The sequence below is a fragment of the Ostrinia nubilalis genome, chromosome 2, assembly GCF_963855985.1.
Source record: "Ostrinia nubilalis chromosome 2, ilOstNubi1.1, whole genome shotgun sequence".
Classification (NCBI taxonomy): Eukaryota; Metazoa; Arthropoda; class Insecta; order Lepidoptera; family Crambidae; genus Ostrinia; species Ostrinia nubilalis.
Genome location: NC_087089.1, coordinates 17839700 through 17865832, shown reverse-complemented (window position 1 = coordinate 17865832; position 26133 = coordinate 17839700). Strand labels below are relative to the sequence as shown.

The 26133-nt window shown below is 36.5% G+C and overlaps 1 protein-coding gene across 1 annotated transcript in view; it reads right to left on the bottom strand.

Moving 5' to 3' along the window:
• The window catches only part of LOC135085468 (neuroligin-4, Y-linked-like), a 104490-nt gene that overhangs the window by 77413 nt on the left and 944 nt on the right, over positions 1-26133 (bottom strand). Inside the window, exon 2 of the mRNA XM_063980264.1 lies at positions 25028-25590. Within this exon, the coding sequence (XP_063836334.1) occupies positions 25028-25481 (454 nt within the window). The 5' untranslated portion in view covers positions 25482-25590. The remainder of the gene's footprint in view (positions 1-25027; positions 25591-26133) is intronic.

Genomic DNA, 26133 nt, shown 5'->3' with positions numbered 1-26133 from the left:
TGCGCCGTTTTCAGACAGATCGTCACGCATTGGTAGTAAAGCGAAATTTTTACGACGCATCGCATAGTAATGCGGTGGCTAAGTGTGAACGAGCCTTAATGTATTCCCGGCACTTTATACGACTGGTATAAAACGCAAGCAACAGAGCCATTAGGGCATATCGTCTTAGCCATCTGTATTGTTCGTGGTATATGGAGCGAGCGTTTCAATATTTTTTATTTTGCAACGGTATCACTGAGTAAAAAATGTTATTATGTGGTAATACTCGAGACTCGGCATTTCTTGTTTCTATTTTCTGATAGTGCTCGCTCAGTGGTAAAGAAATTACTTTATTTTGGATACATTTTTGTTACGGCATTGTATGCTTGAACCAATATTTCAAAGATAGAAATACTACTCTTCAAGTTATTTTTAACCGACTTCAAAAAAGGAGGATGTTATATGTTCGACTATATCGCACACCTAGATCTAAACTGAGACAACTCAAAAATTGCCAATTTTGACTTATGCTTATATTCAAATACTCGGTTATCATACGCATCTTTCCAACATAACAGGTTTAATAAAGCCTTGATCCATTTGCCGCTAGATGGCGATAACTTACTTTTGTTGAATCAACGCTTGTCAACCCCTTCCACCTAAACAAGCGTTTTGTCAGTTGACCTTCGCTAATATCAGAGAGTGCACGTATTAAAATGAACGAAAACGCGGATATTTAGATTTGTTACAGTTAAGCAGAAAATATATAATGAGTTAATTTGAGTAGTAACAGTATTGATGAATTGTTCTGCAATAGTCAACCAGATCATTTTGACTTGTTCCAGTTTTGTTTGATAGAGTAACTTATATTTTGTTACTATTTTGAGTTGAGTTTGTTTTGATGAATCAACTTGTGAATTTCTAGTTGGCGTAGTTTTGTTGGATCAAATTTCAATTCAATGTTTTTCTATACAGAACGCGTAGTTTTGCATGTTTCATCTAAAATCAGGTACAGTATGATAATCCCTGTTTCTAAATAAAGTTAGTTTTATTCAAACTGTTCAACTGTTGTGTTTGAGAAGAGTGTTTTGAGTTAACTTACTATTGTTGGATAAGTAAAAATTACAGTGGATATTTTTTTTATTTTCCGAAAAAAAGATGCTAGGTCGTTTTCTTTTAAATATTTTGAGAGAACAGTGTAAAGATAGTTAAAATGGCAATGTACAGACGACGGCACTTCAAGTTAAACACTGTAGTAACTAATGTAGTTGTAATACAAGTGTATAGTCTGATATGCTGTTGTCTGCACAAGAGATAAAACCTTCTTTATAATGTGGAAATAAAAAATAATGTAGAAAAAAGGTCTATAATAAGTAAATAAATAATAAATAAACATATCAATCAGCTGATGCTAAGAAAAAGTGGCTGAAGAAACTCAAACACCTATCATGTTCACCATGTCATGAAATCTTCATTTATATCTCTTATGCTGATCCAAATCGTGTAAAAAAAGAACTGTTTTCTCAAACAATTCCTAAATTGATGATTAAGGATATCGAAACATTCAATGAAAACACTTTAATAGTGCAGGAAGAGGACTCAGCCACATCTTGAAATTTTGAAATACAGAGGACCAAAGAACGTGGAAGAGATGACATTTGAAAAGTTTTATGACTCTAAAATCTTGCAAAAAATGTGGGCAACTAATTTGGTTGTAGACGAAAATCGGAATCAAGTTAAATGGCACGATATAAAAATTTTAAGAGTGGAAAAGGAGGACTCAAATCTCAAAATGTCCAAACAAAACTGATTCAAGTCTAAATGTACTTTATTATTTATACAAAGTCATTCCCCTAAAATGTAACAACTAAAAAAACTGCGATTAAAGGTAAACCGGATAGATTTTTTGACCCAGTTTATACACAGGGTCATTTCACAGCCTATCAATAATCCAAAATAAAACTGAGTTTCATAACTTCCCTAACAAAAAATGTAGTAATACGTTTTTTTCGCCTCCTGAAAAATGCCCTTTTTTGAGTTGTCTCAGTTTAGATCTAGGTGTGCGATATGTATTTTCTTTCAAAATATGTTTTAGCAATATTTGCTGTTGATATGCTCTACGCTTTTATGTAGAGATTTATGTACATAATTATGTATCTAAACCTAATTCAGTAGTTACCCAAAATACAGTCTAATAATCCTCAGATTGCTATACGCTACCGCCACTAATGTTACACCTACTGTATAATATTAGCATCTATTAATACGCAATATTACAGGATCCTATTCCATTTACACAATTTCTATTTCATCTACACTGTCCATCTCTTTCACTCACGTTACAACACCCATGTAAGTAAAAGAGACGGGTAGAGTTGGATCTATGCAAATCGATCTTCAGAATTGGGACCCCAGATACTTCCAGTTAGTTAGGCATGCTCAGTAATTAACCCTGAAATCGTAATATCTGTTAATATTAATCACAAATTAACTACAGACAGAACTAACGAACTTCAACTTAATATTGTACAGTTAATAAGAAGATTCTTGTATTATTATGTGCTAATAGTCATTAATTATGAAGATAATAATCGTTCAGTTGTGTGCATACAGGTGTAGCAGCGTGGCATGTGTTATTGCCAATGAAATTATAAGGAAGTTTCACTTTGTCATCTACATATTATTGTTGTAGAAGTAACTGTGTAAATGATTCATTTACTTCTTTGTAGTTATTTTTATTTACTTGCACTTTCACGCATTAGCAAGGATGTTTTCTATTTTCCCAATCAATGCTTAAGTGGCAGATAATTCCAGGGCATGAAGTTTCACTATCGCTACATACCTAGTATAAAACAAAGTCGCTTTCCGCTGTCTGTCCCTATGTATGCTTAGATCTTTAAAACTACGCAACGGATTTTGATGCGTTTTTTTAATAGAATGATTCAAGAGGTTCATATTATGTAGGTATACTTAATACCCGTGCGAAGCCGGGGCGGGTCGCTAGTAATCTATACTATTAGAGGCCGGTAGATCTATTCTCATAAATAAAACACTGGATACTCATCTTTCACATTATATTGCCTTATTTTAGATACAATTCATCACTTAGCACAAAAGCGCGCGGAGTCGTCTCCGCGCGTCCCTCTATTCTGCCGTTTGATTCTCGTGTGTCATTGACGTATTGTCAATGTCACTATGACAGCATCTCATTGGCCACATCGATACCGTTATTTTAACGTTTTAGATTTTTCATAATTAACAATACTATATATAATAAATCTGTAGAGAGGACAATTCTGTAGGTACATGAAATACGAGTATATCTTCAAAATAACTATCAGGGGGTAATTAGTGATCGATACTGCAAGAAAGATTTTTTCCTGGCGGCTTGGTGACCGGATTGAACCGCCACCAAATATATTTGAATTGATTCCTCATCGATACGAAACCACAGAATAAAAAGCGCCATCTATTGCAAATTGCTTTTTAATCCTACCAATAGATGTCGTTAGTGGTATCCAAAATCCGAATATCGAGTAAGAAAATCAATTTGTGAAAAACAGCTGAGCTGCAACGTTACAATACTGATGCCAAAAATGCAATCAGTAAAATTTTTGTCTGTCTGTCTGTATGTTCCTAATAGAAACAAAAACTACTCGACGGATTTTAACGAAACTTGGTACAATTATTCTTCATACTCCTGGGCAGGTTATAGTGTACTGAAGAATTCCCACGAGAACGGGAGTTACCGGGAAAAACCATTTGTATGAAAAAATCTAAACCGCGTAAGATAGATGAAGGGGGTAAAACGGGATCCACGCGTACGAAGTCGCGGGCGGCCGCTAGTAATAAATAAATACCTATGTCGAGTCGAGTTACAGTCGCGTCGAAGTCACGCCAACAGTGTGCCTGTAGCTTAAATTAAACGCTGTAGCTATAATAACAATTAATTCCTGCCAGGCCAAACAATTTCACCCCGAAACCTAATTTCAAAGCGTGCATTACCGCTGTAATAATTGTAATTGGGACGGGTTGGAGTGACCCAAGACGTTTTGAAGCCGATGTAATCACTTTGGCTGACACATCCGTGGCCCTTAATAAACAGGGCCCTTCGGACCAAGACGCAAATCTGCTAGATAATAACGTGTTTCATGGCTGGACGGCCCGTGGAATGTTTGTGAAGCTACCCTCGTTTGACGTATGTCGGTACATTTAGGCTGAGTTGCACCATCACTTTAACTTTGACGTCAAACATTTGTCAAATTCCAAAAAAAGCACTGGTTATTGTTACGGTTAAAATAAGGTGGTGCAACTCAGCCTTAATAATGAAAAATAAAGTCAAATTGTGACTTGTGCGAAGGTTAAAAAAACATAGCGCATATAAAAATATATTGTCGGCCGTTTGGTGTAGTGGTTCAGAACGGACTACTATGCCGAGAGGTCCCGGGTTCGATTCCCGGCCGGGCAGAAATTGAAATGATGAATTTTAATTTCTGTGACGGGTCTGGGTGTGACTATGTATAATATAATATTTTAAACTATTATGTTGCATTTTTTACTATAAAATTATCACTTCACGGGATTTATTGCAACAATATCTATTTTAACGGTAAATAATATTTACCCTCCCGACGTTTCGGCTCGGTTGCACGAGTCATGGTCGCGGGCAGACTGAAGAGATGCGGCGTCGTCTGCTCCGGCGCGATGAGTTTTCTTCACCCACCCGCATTTGCACAATATTTTCGTCAGTGGTACAGTCAGTCCGACAAACTACACTAACAGTGTCCGGTACACTTCAGTCTGCCCGCGACCATGACTCGTGCAACCGAGCCGAAACGTCGGGAGGGTAAATATTATTTACCGTTAAAATAGATATTGTTGCAATAAATCCCGTGAAGTGATAATTTTATGTATAATATGTATGTATTTAAAAAAAAAAGGTATATAAGTAGTATATCCGTTAAGCTAGCACCCATAACACAAGCATTAAGTTGCTTACTTTGGGGCTAACTGGCGCTGTGTGAAATTGTCCAATGATTTATTATTATTATTATAGCAAAATCTCTAAAAAAAGTGCAGTAAAATATAGAAAAATACTTGTAATAGTGTTATTTATTTATTAGGAAAATTACGTATATACCATGGTTGATTTTTGGGGGTCGGTGCCTGAACTGTACCCACGATTCATAACGTCGGTAGATACTTCTACGTTTCAATACATAAATGGGTATCTTAGGGTACGTACGTGTAACAAAAAGTAAGCTCATACCTATGTATTTTGAAAGTTTTAACGCTTCACCAACTACAATATACATGATGACTGACTCTATCATCGTTTACTTCTCAACACCAGCACATATTTTGGCCAACAATGGGTGGGCTCCGTTTGGGACGTAGAAAAGGATCAAAACACGTATTACGAGTATTATTATCACATTAGAGGCGTCCGTATCGGTATTAACATGACAATGGTCAGAAACGGTACATTCCCGTACTTTTACACACTATTATATAAATCGTTAATCGTTACGGTCCGCATCGCAAACGCAGATCCGGAATTTTACGCATACATTTTGTACGAGCGATTACATGCGCATAGCACCGGTTCAGCGCATAAATCTACGATCGAGCGAGCACTATACTGATACTAATTCACTGCAACTGTTTGAAAAGCAACGTGTATACTCGCGGGTCGTATAACAGTGTTTTAGTGGCTGTACTATAGTTAAATACTGCTGGAAACTTTTAACTTTATATCTGTTTTCGAGTGCACTTAAAGCAGACTAGAGTACAAAATAGGTAAATGGTCATTAACAAGTAACGTTACAGGGTGATGGAAAAGTGCGGTCTTAATAATATGACCGTATTTCAAATACTAATTATTTCTACTCTAAGATACACAACACAAAAATAAATTTTCAAAGCTTGAGGAAGCCCCATTATTAAACTAAATTAAATTGTGCAGTTCTTTATTCCAACATCTGAGGAATTTTAATAAAAACGTTTTTAAAAGAAATACGTACCAAATTCCAAGGCATTGCGCATGATAAATGACAAAGCAATGAGAAAACTAAAGAATGTCGTGTTAATCAGAAAAACTTGGAAAAGAAAAATCTCATTCTGTTTAGATCTTAATGTTTTATGGCAGAAACGTTATGACACTACTAATGTAGGTGCAGTAGACTCATTCGACTTAGTTCAGTAGAGCCATTATAGGTACCGTAAATTATTGTAAAAAATATTCATTCTGGTGTAAGTATATATAAGTTTAAGGTAAAAATATTAGTAAAAATCTCTAAGAAATAATGTTAATTTACTTCTGCCAAAACTGAAGAACCATTTTCACCCATTCGTATAGGCCTTTGAGACTTATGTTGTGCCGTTATTCGGATACAAAAGGGGACAGTCACACGCGGATTTGAAACTATCTTTCATTCTCCAATCCATTATTAACCATTATTATCCATTGCGCCGAGTCGGTTATGGACTTTTACTCGTATGTTAAACTATTTTCATCCGTGGCCATACGACACAACAAATATCAAATACATTTATTAAAATCACACTCTATGCTATTAATTTAGCATATAAAAGGAAAGACACACTTATTTATCTACGCCCTCTTGAACTCAACAAGCTTGATAATGGCAATCTCCAGTATTCTGCGTTGAAAAGAAACAAAAATTTAAATTGAAGGTCTCAGACCAATGCAATAGGTTAATGAGGTCACCGAGCGAGATGGATGTATGTCTCAGTGCTCTGTTACGAGACTCAAAGTTTACTAACGACCTGAAAAGAATACGAAAGGGATTTATGTGTCACAACGACTGTCGTCGAAATTGTTCGTTTTACTGTTCGGTGATGTTCTCTCGTTCGGCTATCGGGATGCGAATAAGGCTTATTTTTGAGGGAGGCGTTCGGGATTTATTTAACGACTGTTTTGGCAGATAACGCCTTTGAAGGCTAAAAAATAGCAATGTACAGCTTCAAATAGTTCGTGCCACCAAAGTGACCAAAAAGAAGACAAAAGTAGTCGATGATTATTTAAAAGATAAAAATATTCGGGATGCGTAACTGCCTAGCTCGCATAAATATTTATAACTATGTATATTTTAAAGTCTGTAAACCTTTGTAAAAGAGGCTGACAATAGTGACCGAGTTTCTTGTGCTGCTTCTTCTCATCACTGGCTCATTTTTTTTCCTGAAGCAGTAGTAGGGTTAATACTGGGACGTGTAAAAGTGATTTTTTAAAGCCTATTTGCATAAATAAATGAGTTTTAAGGCTGAGTTGCACCACCTAACTTTAACCGTAACTTTAACGATAACCGGTGGTTTTTGTATGCATTTTGACAGATTTTTGATTTGTCAAAGTTAAAGTAAGATCCCAGCCTAAGAGTTTTATGTTTTAACAACCTTATTTTGACTGTAAGAAAGACTTGGCTCCTTTGGGTGTCACAAAATATTTGAGGCTGACTGAACAGTTGGCACATTGTAGTTACTGTGACTATAAGATGCTGAAGTGTGCGGCTTGTGTCGTCGTGGTCTCTACATACTAATGGCGTTGTTAAAAAAAAACGGAAATAGAAAGCACACTTAATTACGCATAGTGCCTTATTTTAACCGTGACTATAACAATAACCGGTGTTTTTTGTACCGAGTTTGACAGAGTTTTGACGTTTGTTAAAGTTAAAATAAGATGGTGCAACCCAGACTTAGGCTCAGTTGCACCATCTTATTTTAACCGTAATAATGACAATAACCGCTGCTTTTTGTATGGATTTTGACAGACTTTTGTTGAAGTTCAATTAAGATGGTGCAACCCAGCCTTAATTTAGTCATTAATTATAACTAAACTATTTTTTGAAAATTGTAATTTGTCATGTGTTTAGTAAAATAAAATAAACAAATAATCACATTCACAAAGTTGCTTAGTCTTCTGTAACAACTTTGAATCATGTTGAACTTAATTAAAGCGTTTGAAGAAAATATGTAGCAGAAACTGTAATTAAAAAGCAATTAAATCTGAATGCCTCGTTGCATCTTTTATGTTACGTTATGCGTTACGTCGTTACTCATCTGTTATTCAGACATGCTCTTTAGAAAATTGCATATTCTAGGTCGTACTCTTTCTTCTATCGTGTAGGTTGTAATTACTGACGTCACAAGTCTGGTGTCAGACTTAATGAGTCACTCTGATATCACATTTTTTTTCGAAAATATAGGTCAATTAAAAGAGCTAACCAAAACCAATGACTTAAAAGAAATTTCTATTTGAATCTTGGGGTCAACCCAGATGGTTCCCTAAATCTGCGATCGAAAATATCCAACCATCATGAAGGCAGGTCGCTACCAACCGGGCAACATAGAAACCCTTGGGGGAGGCCTATGTTCAACAGTGGACGTCCTATGGCTGAGATGATGATGACGATGATGATGACGATGATAAAGGCGTCAGTCGTAATTGGTGTGGGAATAATATTTCTGATTTGCAACAAATCAACAGTATTCTTATCATTACTTTTTTGTTTCTCTACAACATTCCAATATCAGAAGTGCACCGTTTGTCAACTAGAAGATGTATAAAGTCTTCCAGCACCTCACTTCTTCCAGCACCTCACTTGCACTTAGGCTTACCCGCTCCGGTAAAAAGTGCAAATACAAAGGGAGAGGGCTCATGGCTTCCGCTTGATTTATACCTTCTCCCCTCAGCAATCCATCACGGGGCCACCGATAGTGTTTGCTTGCGGTAGATTTATTGGAAGCCGGTCGATGCTGCTCCGTGATGCCGCTAATGAAAAACTGGCAAACTGATAAAGCACAAAGATTTATGGCCGCATTAAAAATATGAATAGGTGTCGCGGGAGCTCGGTTTAGATACAGGTATCGGATACGTGTTTTTTTAGCCATTTATTAGATTTTTTATGAGATTGTTATAATAAAAGATTAACTAAAGATTAGACATAGGTAGCCGTCAGATTTTTACCACCCGATACATTCATATTTCTCTACTAGCTTTCCGCCCGCGGCTTTGCCCGCGTGGAATTTTGTCTGTAACAGTAAAACTTTTAGCGCACGTCTCTGTTTCAAAAACCGGGATAAAAACTTTCCTATGTCCTTTCCCGGGACTCAAACTATCTCTATGCCAAATTTCAAAATCGGTTCAGTGTTTTAGGCGTGAAAGCGACACAGACAGACAGATAGTTACTTTTGCATTAATAATATTAGTATAGATTTACCTCTGGCTTAGAAAGAGTCATGCTCTTACAGACCAGACTAAATAAATGATCTGATGATGATGATTCAAAGTGCATAATAAATAACCAGAACACTAATATAAGAATCACATCAAATTATTACGTCTATCATTGTATTTTGACACTTCCTATTTCTATTCAGAAAAGCTTTAAGGCGGAAATTTATGCCCGTTTTCACAATGAATCTCTAATGTTTAAGTAGCCCCTATGGTAACACATAACAGGAATTTTGTTTACATAGGGGTCACTTAAAAATTAGGGATTGATGGTGAAAACGGACATAAGTCTTTTTATTTTGATAAGTAAAAACAAATGCTTTAGCCTTTTAAATTGAAATCAATGAAGGTAATTTCTCTACATATTGACTTGAAACACAAACAGAAAATGTCCACAAAAGTTTTTAGAAACCAATAACGAATAGATACCATAGATTAGAAGACCTCAGTGTCACACGAAAAACTGGCGAAAGCAGAATCCAAACGATCTATTGTTCGCGGATGGATCAGATGCAAACCATAAATCAAAAGTTGGATCTACGTCTGTGCATATTGAAGCTACGTCACGGGTATTATTGATAGCTTTATACGAACGGAGCGGGTAATAAGAATAAATGAGTAAGGCTTTGATGGTCTGAAGGAAGATTATGGGAAGGATATGTTACTTAAAGTCTGTTAGAAATTGCTTGCTAATCGGCGGAGATACAAATTAAAATTCATAATATCTTTATTTGCGTACTAATTATTCTCAAGATTATTCCTCAAAGCGCACCTAACAAGCACAAGCTTACCTTAATAAAAAGTAAATAAAAGCTTGTAAAATTATTCCTAAAAGCACACCAGGAATACCTCGTCACGATATCGCTCCGATAATTACAAAAATTTAATAATGATTAGTCCCACTAGGTGGACCGACAGTTTGGGCTGACAGAGCTACTATAGGAGCCGCTCGACGGAAACTACTCCAAAGTCAACGCCTTGCATTGATTTTTCTTTGCAAAGCTTACAGAACTGTGAGCACGGAGGCTCTGCCAGTCCTGGCTGGTGTACTGCCGGTCGACTTAGAGGTACAAAAGCGTGCGGCTATGTACTTCACATCAAGGGAAAATATAACCTCCGATTTCTTAAATAGCCGCGATCGTTCTAAAATAAGTCGATTATTTGATTCCCGAGAAGTCGTTGAAGAAGATTTACTTAATGAATGGCAAAAAAGATGGGATACGTCAGTCAAAGGACGTCACTTATATAAATTCTTCCCGAATGTACGCGAACGTCTAACTAGGCGATGGTTAGAAATCGACCATTGCTCGTCGCAGTTCCTCACGGGACATGGCAACTTTAAACATAAACTTCACGAATTCAAACTAGTTCCGTCTCCTTTTTGCGAGTGTTCCACTGATGATGTCAGTCATGAGCAGTCTGCCCATCATATCTTGTGGGAGTGTGATCTTTGGAAACATGAACGTGATATAATGCTTAATTCAATACAACATACATCTGTTTCCGCAATTTATTACACCGATCTTGTCGCGACAAGGAAAAATTTCCGTGCTTTTAAGCGATTTTGTGAAAAATATTAATGGCAGGTAGTTGCTAATTGCTCATAAGATAGGCCCCCTTAATTTAATTTATTGTCCGTGGTGCATAATCTTTTTCTTAAAGGTTTTAAACCTTTGTTTGTCACCTGTCATCCGCTTTGCAATGGAGGGAAGTCGAACCTTAATTTCGAACTCCTCCTATGTTCTTCTGATTAATTTCGTTGCGGGTCCAATGACAGTTTAACTTTCCCCCGGGACAAACTTGACCTTCATTGGTTGGGTTTTTGTGGCGGTCAAGCTGTAGATCCTGGCTACACAGGAGTTGCAGTGGTGGGAACGAGAGGTGGGAATAGTCCCGTTTTTTAGGTGGACCGACGATCTGGTGAAGGTCGCGGGAGGTACCTGGATGCAAGCGGCGCAGGACCGGTCTTTGTGGAAATCCTTTGTCCAGCAGTGGACGTCTTTCGGCTGAAACGAACGAACGAATAATGATTAATTAAAACATAGTAGGATTACAATTCAAAACATGCTTTAAGTATTATTATTTTTTCAACTAATTAAATCTACAATATTTAAACGAAGGTACGGGACAAGGAAAGCATATTAGTCCCGTTTATTACCTCTCGTGGTAAGCTAAAATGCCACAGTAGTCCAGCGGGGTGGGGTTCGAATATATCTGCGTTCCTCGGATCTCGATTCGGCCAGTCCAACACCGACTATTTTCGCTTAGACCATGGGCCTGTTTTCGCTTAAATTATAAACCGTATTATAAGGCATCGTTACTCTGCTTCTATTTTGATAACTGAACCTCATGCTCTTTCCAAAATCTTACATAAATCAACTGAATCTATTAATTGAGATATCAGGGGCAGTGTCAGCCGTTATCTTTTCAATCCATAGTTGGATTAAGTCTGCTTGGATTGCATTGTCATGAAGATCAGTTTGGATTAGAATAATTGCTGCCAAGATAAACGGCGGGTAGATATGCTAATCGGCTCGTTGGTATTCCGATGACGCTGATTGGACAAGGGTCAAAATATTTGAGTCCTAAACTATCTGAGATAACACTTAATCTTAAATGCAAAAACATGTGACAGGTTTCTGGGTTGTTATTAAATTAAAATTAAGTTCACTAACACGGAATGGGTCAAAGTTTAATTAAATATCTTGTAAGGTTTTTCACTGATTTTTTAAAGAATAATAATATTACTATTCATAATAATCGGTCAACAGTTTTTTTGAGCTTGATTGATTGATTTTTAGTCAAATGTCTTCCATAAAGACCAGTAAGTTTCTTACTACGAGTATCTTCTCTATAGTAAGAAACTTAGTCTCTACGTGTATTTTTCTCCTTTTACTACGAAATAATCTTAATTTTACCAGAATAAAACAATATACCTACATCCCATTACCTTGTCACCTCCACGTGCGGTGTTTAAAACGAAAATGGCCTCAAATTAAGCCAAACAATGGCGTCCAATTTTCCGATATTCTAACCCCGCTAAACACGAGGCTCGCAATTTATGCGGAAGCGTAATATCAACCGGTCACGGGAATGCCGGACAGCGCCGGACGGTGCCGGACGACCGGTGAAATTCTCGGGCACGCATTCGGACGACGATATTCTAGAGTTCTAGATCGTTCAATCGCAGTATACGTTGACTTGGAACACATGAAGTGAAGAATGAATTAAGAATGAGTATATTATGCAGAGTTGTGGTTTTCGCAGTCTGTAGAGGAACACTATCTGTGGTCGCGATCCTCATCAGTGAGGGACCGAGGAAGAAGAAGAATATGCAGAGTTATTTCGAATACCTACCTAATATTAATGTTACGGCATTAGTGTGTAATTTTCGTCATAAGCACTCGTCTGTCATAAAGCATTCATTCTCAGTGGATGAATAAATAAAAGACTTAAGGGAAATTCCATGTAGGTATGAGGAAGAAATGTAATTATAATGGACATAAAACACCTTTCTTGCGTCATCTTGCCAACTGCTTTCTCAAATTAGACCTTTTTCCGTGATCCATATTTTTCAGCCGTAATATTTTTGTTTAAAACAAAATATTGTGAGAATCGCATTCTGTTATTGTGTCGTGCGTGCATAATCAACAGGAATGCCGCTGTGCACACACAAAAAGATAACAGGTCATCAATATTCGAAACCCTCAAAAGGACAAACAACGGTCCGAATTCAACGGCACGGTTTCTGATTTCTCACCACGTAAATACGCCCAGCTTTCAATTTTAGGCTGCACATAGTTATCAACATTTCAACCGAAATACCGGACACCGTGCAACATCGAATGCCGAATTCGAAATTCGGAACGCAATGGCCGGATCGGTGAATCGACGTGTGCTCAAAGATATGTAAATGCCTAATTGGCCAATGGATTGGACGAGAATAAATTAGGACGAATTACAACCAATGCCAACTATCGGGATGTACGGCCAATGTTTGTGTAGGACCGCATGTAGTTTTTGGGAGCCGACTATTTTGGGTTGGCCAATTTAACCATTTCCCTTTGCCCGTTTGACAGCCATTACACTGTGTTTTCTTTCAATATTCGTATTTTAATCTACAGTGGATATGTATGGAATAAATTGTCATAACTTAAGCCTTTTGGATATACTACCATTAAAACGTGGAAAAACAGGCTTTCATCAATCAATGACTGACACCCGTATTCACAAACGATGCTTGCTTAAGTGCAGCAGCAAATCGAACGCATAGCGTTGAATAAAGCTCTGTGATTGGTTCGTGTGTGACCCTGTGCGTCCACGTTCACTCTGAGACTTCATAGTAATGTTTGTGAATACGGGCGTGAGTTACATGTAACTGCTTCAACTCAATACTATCCTACATTATTATCCCAGATCATTATTAGGATTTTAATAAAAACACTTTTTTAGAGGCGTGTAAAAGTCAACAGACTGAACTTTTCTAAGAACAATGGTTTAGTTTTTCCTAATGTTACTAAAGAATATTTTGTTTATCATCTTTTGGCACTGCCCTTTTTTAATCTTCTTATTTAGCACCTGAACACAAAAAGATGCTCGTATTTGTTTATCTTTTTCATAGCATGACCAACTATTACTTATTCTGTGGCATGACGTGACAAACAAATGTTTAATGCAAAAGTAATTAACAGAATGCTATCGGAGTTTAAAATGCAAACAATACTCGCTTATTTCTCAAAATCATGCCAGGCATTGCAAACGAAAGATAATTAAACGTAAACTTAGTTCTTGATTGTGTACAAAGTAAGTTTTTTTGGGTGAGAAATGAATAAAGTTAATGTTTCTTTTTAAATTTTAGGCAAGTCTTCATCCAACCGTTTTTTAAATATTGAAGCCTGTAAACCGTTGAAAAAGAGGCTGACAATAGTGACTGAGTTTCTTGCGCTGCTTCTTCTCAGCCCTGGCCCATTTATTGTCCTGAAGCAGTGGTAGGTAGGGCAATACTGGGACATGTAAAAGTGCTCTTTTTAAGCCTATTTACAGAAATAAATGAGTTTTATGGGTTTTTTTTTATGAAAAGCTTTCTACTTTTGTACTATGTTTGTTTGTACAGCATACATTTCGGGTTTTTAAAAATAAATTAAGAAATGCTGATTAGATTGTGGGATTAGTTGTTGTTGTAGCTAACATTAGTTTTTGTTGTTTTATCTAAGCACTTAAGTTATTAGGCATAGTTGTGTGCAGTTGTAATTGGTCCATAGATTTGTAAGTGATTTGTAGCTGTATTTTTTACTAAATAAGTAGTATTCTATGTACTGTAACTGTACCTATTAATAAATAAATAAATAAATAAATAAATAAATAAATAAATAAATAAATAAATAAATAAATAAATAAATGTCGGTGTTAAGATTTCTTTTAAAATACTCTTTTGTTTTTGGTGGCTGCTGGTCTAATTTAATCATGCCACCAGACAGACACCGATACAATTCATGAAATCTAATAATAGTAATATTAAGATAAGAGTTGTAACTAAGTAATAAAAGATGACTAAAAACTAAACTAAATTCACTTTTTAAACAATTCTTGATAACTAATTGCCACAAAGTTCTGCAATAGCCAAGAATTTAACCGTAAAATAATATTTCAGTATTTAAAATACTCATGAAAAATTTAAGTAACTTCAATTTAAAACTTCATCTTCATTTCTAAGCGCTGTCTCAATATTTATCCACCATATTCTGTGAGACGTTTGACATATTTTTGCTCTTTATGACTCCAACGTAAACCGGATTTAGTCTGTAAGTGGTTGTTCAAAAACCAATCCTAGGTCCGTGGAATAGGGTGTTTAAAGGTGCACACAGCGAAGCCACAGCTTACGTTGATTAAAACTAGCAAGCCACGTCTGGTTTGGGCCCTATTTTACGGTTATTAAAAAGGCAAGGACTATTTCGGGGAAGAAGCGCCCGACCGCAGTGCATTTTTGTGTTTGGCTCAAATCATGAAGATTGACTCTTACTTGATTGAAGGAACGAGCGTACTACTTAAATGGCAACTCTCCGTAGTGTTGATGGAAGTAAAGCAACCAAAGCAACGACTGTTAGTAGATGGGTGACCATGATATGCAACTCACAACAATGTACAGTCGCAGAATGAAAAGGTTCGTCACCTTAGTGTCGGTTTTCGCTTGCACTAGGTACTGTAAGAGTCAAACCTGCCAACATAACAGTGCAAGAAACAGGGCTGCTAACATTTAAATAAATATGACGTTTGCTAACAAATAAGGTTTTGCTTGTTTATTTTTCTATCCCATCAGTGCAATGCAATGATGACATTGACCAATTGACAAAAGTTTTTTTTATTTAATAGAAATAATAATGGCAGGTTGAACCAACAAGAAGGTTTTAGTTAATCAATCATAATAATCTTCTTGACAAGATAAATCGTCAAACAACTTTGATCCGAATAATTTTGAACTTTACTGACGAACAGTTAAAGATTATTTTCTCTAACTCGAGATTATTCTGTAACATAGTTTCAAAAGGTAATATGTGCTCGCGATTCGTTGAAGGAATCAATTTGAAAACTGACGAACCTTTTCATTCCGTGACTGTACAAGTTTTAGGCGGTATGTAAAATCTAGCTGATATCAACTGTTTAAAGAGAGACAATGCTGTCATGATGTAGCTATAGATTAGTAAGATTTGAACATTATAGACTGTTGGTCCTGGGTTTAATTTACAGCTTGGACCTAAACATGGAGTCTTGACGTAAGAATAAAAAGTTTTATAATGACTTAATAAAATGACGTTTTGTGTTCAAATTAATTAAATTAGCCTTAAATTATTAAAAAGCCGGACAATTTTCTTTTTATCAACCCAGCCTTTGACTAAAACACGAGGACGACTCTTTTAAACATTCAAAAAAATAACTTCACAAAGCAAAAGAGCTAAAACCGCAGCGCCCAGAACTATCCAAGCCCACATAGTTTCATATCGGAACTTTTCTTGTTAGCGAACTCGCTTTTTGCGTTTCCCTTGGACCAGCCCTGAAACCCGTAGGTGAAAGAGTGTAGGTACATGTGTCTACGTGTTCACAAAAGCCAAGCAGGCAGACGTTAAAAAACGTGAGCCTGGGATTTCGCGTAATATTCGAGGCTCAAACAGCCCAGGGACTTTTTTGGAGTTTTAGCCTTTGTTTTTATCATTTTTTCGCGAAACGCTGAGGTTGGGAAGGGTTGAACGTTGCAACAGCACGTGAATGTTAAAGAGGGCCAAATCCACCCCAGATTCATAGACCTTGAAGACGGCGGTGGAATAAACAAACCTGGACTAATGTTATTAGAGAGGTAAAAATTTGGGTTTGCAAACGATAAAGCACCTAATCATACTTACGAGAAAGCTACCCTTTTTCTACAATTTTCAAAACCTTTTTGCAAAATATGTGTTACAAAAATTGGTCCTACGTGCGACGCGACGTGTCTCACTATCTAATACTTTTTTTCTGTTTTGTCACTCAACTCTACTTGTAAATCTACTGCCATATTATTTTTCATTGCTATCTGAAACTAACAATAATTTTAATTACAATAATAATAATAATAATAGCCCCGCAGGGCAGCTTTGTGGCGAGCTGTTGGTGAGTAGCGACACCACGGGGCCAGTTGTTAATCCGAGTGCTCCCGAGAGTCAGTCAAGACCCTCGTCTTCGGCTTGCCGAAGTGGAATCCGAGAGGGTCTGCAGGACTTTCACCTCTGGCTTGCCTTAACCGGCCGGCCAGAGTGGAGTCGCTAGAGCTATATGCTCCAGGGGTGGAAGTGTTAAAGGGCATAACGCCGCGAGTAACCTCGGAGAAAGCGCAGCACACCTCTCTACACCCCTGAGCTGGCAGACGCCAATGTTGCCCCTCAGTCCGGTCTATACGACCCATGACGCCAGGGGGGGGCCCATTTAGTCGCTGGCTAGTCACCGCCTGCCATTTTTTCAGTCCGAGACTATGAACCAGGCAGGTGTCCCGTAGTCTCCATCCATAGCCCAGTAACCAGTCCATCCATCCTTCATCCATAACCCTAGTCCATTCTCCAATAACTGCAATAGCTCCTGTGCACAGGCTGGGGATGGTCTCTGGCTACATCCCATGATATAGTCAGAGACTAGATCCAGCATGTGCACCACTTTCACTTTTGTCGATTATTTTGCGCTTAAAACGGCCTCTACGTGTTGGATCTGTATCCCCACGCATGCCTTATAAAGGACCGGGCCACTTTTGACCCGTGAGCTCCAAAGCGTACAAACATAATAATAATAAATCTTTGGACAATTTCACACAGCGCCAGCTAGCCCCAAAGTAAGCAACTTAATGCTTGTGTTATGGGTGCTAGCTTAACGGATATACTACTTATATACTTTTTTTTTAAATACATAAATATTATACATAGTCACACCCAGACCCGTCACAGAAATTAAAATTCATCATTTCAATTTCTGCCCGGCCGGGAATCGAACCCGGGACCTCTCGGCATAGTAGTCCGTTCTGAACCACTACACCAAACGGCCGACAAATTACAAGTTAATGACAAGTAACTTAAAAATTGTTTGTTACTTTCTATGCTGGTCCGTAGTGGCCAATATTCCAGACGCATAAAATGGAAAATACCTGTCAAGAGCTAAAATGGTCATATGAAAATAAATTATCTACCAACAATAGCAGACACACTGCACATGGATATTGTTGGTAGCATGAAACTCATGCGAGGAGCTGAAAGCATAAACAGTTGACATGCGATATTGCATGCTCGGCCGCACAAAGGCCCGACACTTCATTGATCTTCGCACTTTACAGCTGACAGCTGGAAGCGATCGCATATTGTACACCTGCCTATTTATAAATTGGAATAGTAATGTAAATGGTGCTTTAATATGGAAGGGTTGCTACGAAGTTATGCCGAGTACCTTTAAAGTTATGCTAGATTCCAAAAAAGTATACAATTTGTATTGAAACGCCTTAAGTTCAGCTAAGTAAACCATAAAGTAATTTAAACTTGGGTTTATAGTAGAACAATTAATTTATTTATGTCTTCCCATTTCTCTTTTACCCCTAGGTGCCTATGTATTGCCTTTCTACCACTTTAGTATTAATCGTCAACTAGGCAGGTATTCTTATACTTTAGTGTTTTAGCGTGGCTATTTTCCATTTAATTTTCATAAACATCAAAGTGCTTTCGCCCAGTGTCAACGCATAATGCACATCGTGAAAACAAATGACAGTCATCGCAATCATCCGAACGAGTTACAAGTTCCAAAGATCATCAAGCCCAGATTTCCCTGCGATTACCATAACAATGTCAGAATTTCCCCATTTTTCCAGTTCCTACCTTTTTTATCTCGTTCGCCACGCAAATACAGTTTATTTCCGGCTGTAACAACCTTAATTGCTTCCGCTCCGTATCCAATTAGGCACATTCGTAAATTTTGTAATAGGACGCGTTTAGGGTCCAGTTTGGAAGTGATAGGTTGGATTTGTGAAGCAAATGACCTATGGGAGAGGTCAAACGGGAATTCTGAGGGGTTTTTTTTTGGAAAATTAAAAGCGGAAGAGTTAGCCCTTTCATTTTCACGGTACAAATATGTAAAGTACCTACTCGTATAACATGGTGTTATTATTTTAACAATTTGTTATGAGAAAGAACGCGTGTACCTCTATAAAAATGTTCACACAATATCTACTAATGCTGCATCATAATATACAACACTGTCTGCCCATCTCTTTTCTGAGTTGTCTGGATTGAGTTTGAGAATTGTTAAGCACCGTGCACTCAAATAAGAAACCTTAAAAATTCCACAAACCTAGTAATATTTTAATTCCTCTGCAAAAACAAATTTCAAAGTCAATTCGTAACTTTACATAAACATTCCAACGAAAGCTACGAATTTTAAGCCGGAAAGAGAGTCGCTTTCCTTAACAATTCCTTATTTAAATCCTCCTAATTAAAATATTCATAACACATCACAATACCACCGTGAGAGAGTCGGGCGCACGTTTGCACCGTTTTTAATTTTCGTCCGGGCCCATTGAGATTTTTTTTCACCCGGTCCTTTTCTACGGGATGAATGCGATTTACCAAGGACGATACTCTTTTGAAAATTAGCCCCACGTCCTTTTTAACTGAAATATAAATCAAGTTTTTGTTCAACCACGCCTGTTGTAACCATTCGCGTTTCTGCTGGAGAAATGTAATTTTTGCCTGTGAAAAGCTCTGCATGTAATATTTTTCGTCTCTAATTGAATGATGTATAAAATGGGAGATTATGTATCTTTCCTTAACATTTCATTCATAATTTCTGTCCTCCATTCATTGTGGTTTTGTAATCTGAAATATTATGTTTAAGATCAATTACATTCAACAGACACAGCTTACGTTAATGCTGTTTTTATGAAAAGTAGAAACACATTGTTTTATGTTCCATTCATCATAGCGTGTTAAGACCACTCTATACTCCATCCATCTATCGGTCGTGGATTCGATTCCCAGTGCACAGTGCGTAAACCCTCCTCGTACGAACAAATCCATTACAGAAAGTTTTGCTTGATGAAATCGAATGCCTAGTTAATGTTGTCAGTTGTGTTAGTTCTACCGACAAGATAAAAAAAGAGTAAAACCTTATCAGTATTCTGCGGTTCACCCTCTATAATATTTCTCTCGCATTTACGACATTTTATTTTATCTCGTCAACCATAATACCTCTCACGTATTAGTCTAGAAACGCTTCGATAAAAACTAATCCATAAAAAATAGGTATCTTCCTTGTCAGGAAAGAGCTTTGTATCGGCACGACCTTAATATAAATAATGCTCTAAAATATACTAAAAATGTTGGGCTCAAAATACAGGGTAAAGCTTCCGTCGCTTCAAGAATTTATACGACGAGCAATCTAATGTTCGGTGTCGTATTCATCATTGGGCAACTGGCTTGGATAGGCTGCCTTGGACAGAGTACCATTGGAAAATGCCTAGAGAACCCCTTATTCCAGAACAAGCAGCTGTATTTTAAAAAATGCCTTTACAGGAGTGCCCAAGTAGCAACAGATTATCTTCATAAGGCATTGAAGATATCTTGAAGACTAGTAGCCTAATTCCAGCCGTTGTCTTGGCCAAGACAATAGTCGCACTCAAGAAATCTTGAAGTTATGCCCCAAGACAATGGTAAGCAAAAAAGGGCACAATCCTTTGGAAATCACTGAGACAGAGTTAAGACAACGCTTAAGGCAGACTTAAACCCTAATTAAGAGTGTAGTTTTAAGAATTTCTAAACAAGTACTATAATATAACTTGTAGTATGACTGTAGACAAGGAAATAGAGTTGAAGATATCTTGAATACTTTTTTAAGAGTAATAATTATTTTTACAGCTAAGGTTTATTTAACTTCATGAAGAACTATGTAAGACACTTTTTATTAAAGAGGAACTTTAATTTAGTAAACATTGTGATCTTTAACACTAAATCAACTTTAGATAAAGGTTAATGAAAATGGCGATTAAATTATTTTAATAACTAATTTATATTATGTCTAGAATAGACCGTGAATGTCATTTTTGCATAGGAAATATAAAACGCATTGTGGTTTCTCGTGTAAAATCAATGGATAATGTTATAAAACAGGAGGGCCTTGAAAAAATCCTAATAAGATAAATAAAATATTACGAAATTGTATTGTATAAAGAAAACTTTGAGGTTATAAAATAAGATTTTATTTTATGCAAACGTTCTTAGACATTTATGCAACTAGAAAAAGTGTAACAAAGACGTACTTCAATTTAAATGTCCTCTTGTTATGATATTATTGGTTAATTTCTGATTTATTTTTTGTTACACATAGCTCATAATGGCGGTAATTCTAATTTGTCTTAATGTAGCAAGAGTATAGAAGATTTTTAATTTGTAAGTTTAGTGAAGAAAGAGTTGAGTCAAGTTATACTTTACATAGTATTAGTTTAGAAACATTAGATTTAACTTACACTTAAAATTCACTTGATGAACTATTACTTAAGTGCATATGGTATCAAGTAGATCTTTAGTTTTATTTTGTTAAAACTATATAGTATTCATTCTGTCTCAGTCTTGCTAAATTATTGGTCCTGCTATACATTAAAGAACAATTCATTTACTAACTAATTTATTAATTACATGATTTCTCCCTCGGATTGTCCGTGTGGAAGTCGAAAATGGTTCTAATAGGATTTTAATTGGTTTTTACGTTTTCAGTTTTGTTATAACATATAGGGCGGGTAAATTGCAGCACCCGCATATTTCGTAAAGTATTCTTTGAACTTTGTAATTGCGACACTCAGAGATAAGCAATTAAATTTATTGAATATCGGCCATATGATTTTTGCCGTATTAATGAACACATGACGTATTTTATTGTAAAAGTTTTTATTTAATTGTTTTTATGGAATTTTAACAATTTGTGATTTTGTTAAATTTAATCACACAGTGTTTCTAATTTATTAAATGAGAAGATTGAGAAGCGTAAATAAGTGTGGATTACAATTAATAGAAACATTTTTCGGTAGTTATTATGTTAAGATTTTTTTAAAGGTAGGCCTACTGTCACCTAGTTAGTTAAATTGTATAATATCATGTTGTACCCAACTTTACCATACAATTTCGAAAATATTTTAGACAATATTTTAGGAAATCATATTTTGAGTTTACTTATCTATAGGTAGGTATAGCCTGACCAGGAACATAAAAACCCTGGCATAGAGGCGCCTCAATTGCATTTGATAGTGCAACACTGAGTACAGTCGTACCTGTGTTAAATTAATATGCTAACTTTATGTATCAGGATTCAGGATTACGGGCTAATTTGATATTTTCATAAATTAACGAAAAAATATTATTATAGGTAACCTGATTTAAATAAATTAAATGAAACCATCAATCGAGCTAGTAGATTTATTTTATTATTCATCAATAATCAAATTCAGAACTTGAATATTCAACTGTAATGTCTGCTCATGAACGCTTCAAACTCGGTACTTCTTTCCCAATCCCATAAAATTCAACACTTAGAAAGTGACAAAATTTTTAAAATAGGTAGTTGAAACAAACCACAGCTAATTTTCATAGTGGACTGTACTATACGATAAACATGACAGTCAATTTGACAACCTTTGTCGGAAACATTATTCAATGAAAATATTGTCCGAACCCTTAGTATTTCTCTTCGACAAATACTTTAACACATTGTGAACCACTTTTCTTTCACGACTATAAAAATATTTTAGCAATTTAATTCATAAAACCAATTGCGCACATTTAAAATAAAGTTTGTTTACACTTTGACAGCAATAGACTGACATGCAAGGTGACATGTCAATGAAGTTTTCAGTTACTGTTGCCATTAAAAGAAATTAGTACCATTAGTTTTCCGCAACATGGCGAGGGTTTTTATGTTCCTGGTCAGGCTATACTTATAATAAATCTGTAGAGGTCAATTCTGTACATGGAATATATTTTCAAAATAACTATCAGGGGGCGATTAGTGATCGATACTGATGCCAAAAATGCAATCAGTAAAATTTTTGTCTGTTCCTTGTAGAAACAAAAACTACTAGACGGATTTTAACGAAACTTGGTACAATTATTTTTCGTACTCCTGGGCAGGTTATAGTATACTTAGGAATTCCCACGGGAACGGGAATTAGCGGGAAAATCCTTTTGTATGAAAAATCTAAACCGCTTAAGTTTGACGCTTGAAATTTGGCATGCAGGTATCTTAGTAAACTTAAAGCTTAGTTACAACAGGATATTGCAAAATTCCCACGGGAACGGCAATTAGCGGGAAAATCCTTTTGTATGAAAAATCTAAACCGCTTAAGGTAGACGCTTGAAATTTGGCATGCAGGTATCTTAGTAAACTTAAAGCTTAGTTACAACAGGATATTGCAAAATTCTCACGGTAACGAGCGGGAAAAACATTTGTATGAAAAACGGGATCCACGCGTACGAAGTCGCGGGCGGCCGCTAGTAATAGCATAATTTAGTTTGCGGGCGACCGCACGCATTTTGTATCAAAAATTAATACAATTAGCTGCGCATGCAGGTGCATTACCTTGAATTAATAGGCGTGATCCTGTTTTATCGAAATCGTCCCGTTAAGAGTATTTTTTCTCAAAATGTACTAATTCTAGTCAAAAAGAAATTAACTTAATCTTCAGAAAACTATTTCTAAGACAATGGTCTTTAAAAAGTCCTAAGTAAATCTACGAATACTTTATTTACTTTGCAACACTTAAATAATACTTTATCTATACTATTTAGTATTAAGTGAGCATACAAAAAATCTTAATTTAGTAAAATAAGTTTTTTTTAACTTAAGCTAAGAATAACTTAAGACCAAATTATCTAAAGAATACTTAACTTGGTTTTGGGTATTCTTAATTTGCTTAAGTAGCGCTCGACGAAGAATATAAAGTCTTAAAGAAAAAAATCTCTATTCTAAGTTAATTTGGTTTTAGCTTAAGTGTAAATTTAGATAGGGTTAAGACAAGTAAGATTTTGCCATTAATACCAATTGCTACTTGGGTGACCATGTTGTAATCTATTTAAAAATTGTAATATATTTGTAGCATTCGTAATTCAGTTAAATAAAACACTGAGAAATGACCTGGAACGAGTACACGAGTAATAAACAGGCGACAGCACATCATACTTTACATTATTGCTGTAAAACAGCCCCAATTACCATTACACAGATGTCAAAGTGTTTAGCTCATTCTCGGGACTAGACTAGAACACGCTCCCGATAACCTAACCCAGGGTTTCTCAAAGTGGGGTACGTGAACCCCTAGGGGTTCGCCATTCGACACCCAGGGAGTTTGGGGTTTTGGGGGGACAAGATTTACGTAATGGTGGCAGAAACTAAGGTTGAAATATTTTCCAAAATTACTCGTAAAATTTACTCCATTTGCGACAAAAAACAGGCATACACATAACATATTAAAAATACATTTCTTTGGCATTTTGTATGGTACCTTTAATTGAAATTAAAACCTCATTTTTCTTCAATAGTCAATTTTATTAGTTTCTTTTGGGGAGGGGGATTTTATTAGCTAGAAGGGGTTCGCTGTCACCTGGAAACAGGCGTTCGTGGAGCCGACAGTTTGAGAAACCCTGACTAACCAAACAATTCTCGGGTTTGATACATTTACCCACCCTGTATATTTTGCCTGTGAAGCTGAATTTAATATTATATTCCCTACTTTGCCTTGTTATCTTAACAGAAGGGAACTAAGAACATTGATGTACGAGTTGCTTTAAAATGAAAAATGTTCTCGTTAATAGATATTTGTGATTGATGAGCCAATTAACCGTTCATTTACTTCGAAAGTTTTCTTAAACATTTTGAACGTAGGTATTAGCATTTTACTTATAAATAGCTACTGGAATGAGCAACATTCCATTTTATCAAAAGTTTGGAGTAAACGTTGAAATTGAAGGGAAAGGTAAGTAATTCTTAGAATATATTACTGGTACGTTTTATCGTAAAATATTGAGATTGATTCCATCTTAAATGAAGGTGAAAAATTTTCCTCGGCTTGTATTATTATGTGCTTAGGTTGTTTACGTTATAATTTTAACATGTTGTAACCGTAAAACTACTTATTGCTCCATATCTCCAGTTTGGCACATCAGGCTATACATTTACAACCACATAAGATGCCACAGTGCATAGCTTGAGTTGGTGTCGTCCATACATTATGAGTGACATAAAAATCTAAGGAAACCTCACCTTGAGCAGGCGCGTAGATATTCAAGTACAAACAATCTTCCGACTGGTTCGTCAGAAACGGCAGTATCCTCTTCAAGTACTCCAACCTTCCTTTTGATATCCTCTTCAGCACTGCCGTCTCATTCCTTATATCTGGAAGAACTTGTGGGCACACTGGGCTGAATTCTTCAGCTATTTTGACTCCGGACCATTGGGCACCTGATACAGGCGGCATAAAGCGTAATGAACCCACTGGGGGCGACGCGTATGGGACACCTCGGAAGACTTCTACTGGTTCTAGAAATCTCGATTCTGGTGTGACTATGAAACCTCTGATGTCCCCATATTTGGTTCTGACTACTCTGGAACTAATGAACTGCTGCTGCTGCTTCTCATCCATCGTCGTCTCGCCGCTGACCATCTTGGAAGTGAGCGCGGGAAGCGTGATGAAGTGGACTATCATCAGTATTAACATCTTTTCGCTTCCAGCGCCAACGCTCGAGGTGTTGTCCGTTGTTGCTCGATGCTATAAGTCGACCATTTTGTGAGGGAGGTCTCTTTTGGCGGACCATTTACTGGACTATCTGAAACAAAAGAATTCGATTTGATTTTTTTGTTTTTTTTTTTTATTGTATGTTCATTGTGGAATGTGGATGACATTTATTGACGAGCGTTTTGTCTGGTACTTCTTACAGTGATGCTCGAGACAGTAAGGCTGAGTTGCATCACCTAACTTTGACCGTAACTATGACGATAACCGGTGTATTTTGTATGGAGTTTGATAGATTTTTGACGTTTGTCAAAGTTAAAATAAGATGGTGCAACCCACCCTTAGTGGTCTCAGTACTTGACCTAGGCTATGTGTGTGAATTGTGTATACAGTACGTATATGAATGTGAATGTGCACACTGTACATGAATAACTTCTCTTCTCGTTTCACTTTTCACCTAAATGTGACACATAAAATCTCTTCCAGTGGACCCATTTCCTAATACAACAAAAAAAATTCGGAAATATTTGAACTTTGAATGTTTTGACACGTTTTATCAAACAACTGATATAGTCACGCAACTCATACATTAAGATGTATTCGGTTCGCGAGCGCTGCGCACTCCGCACGCTCGTCC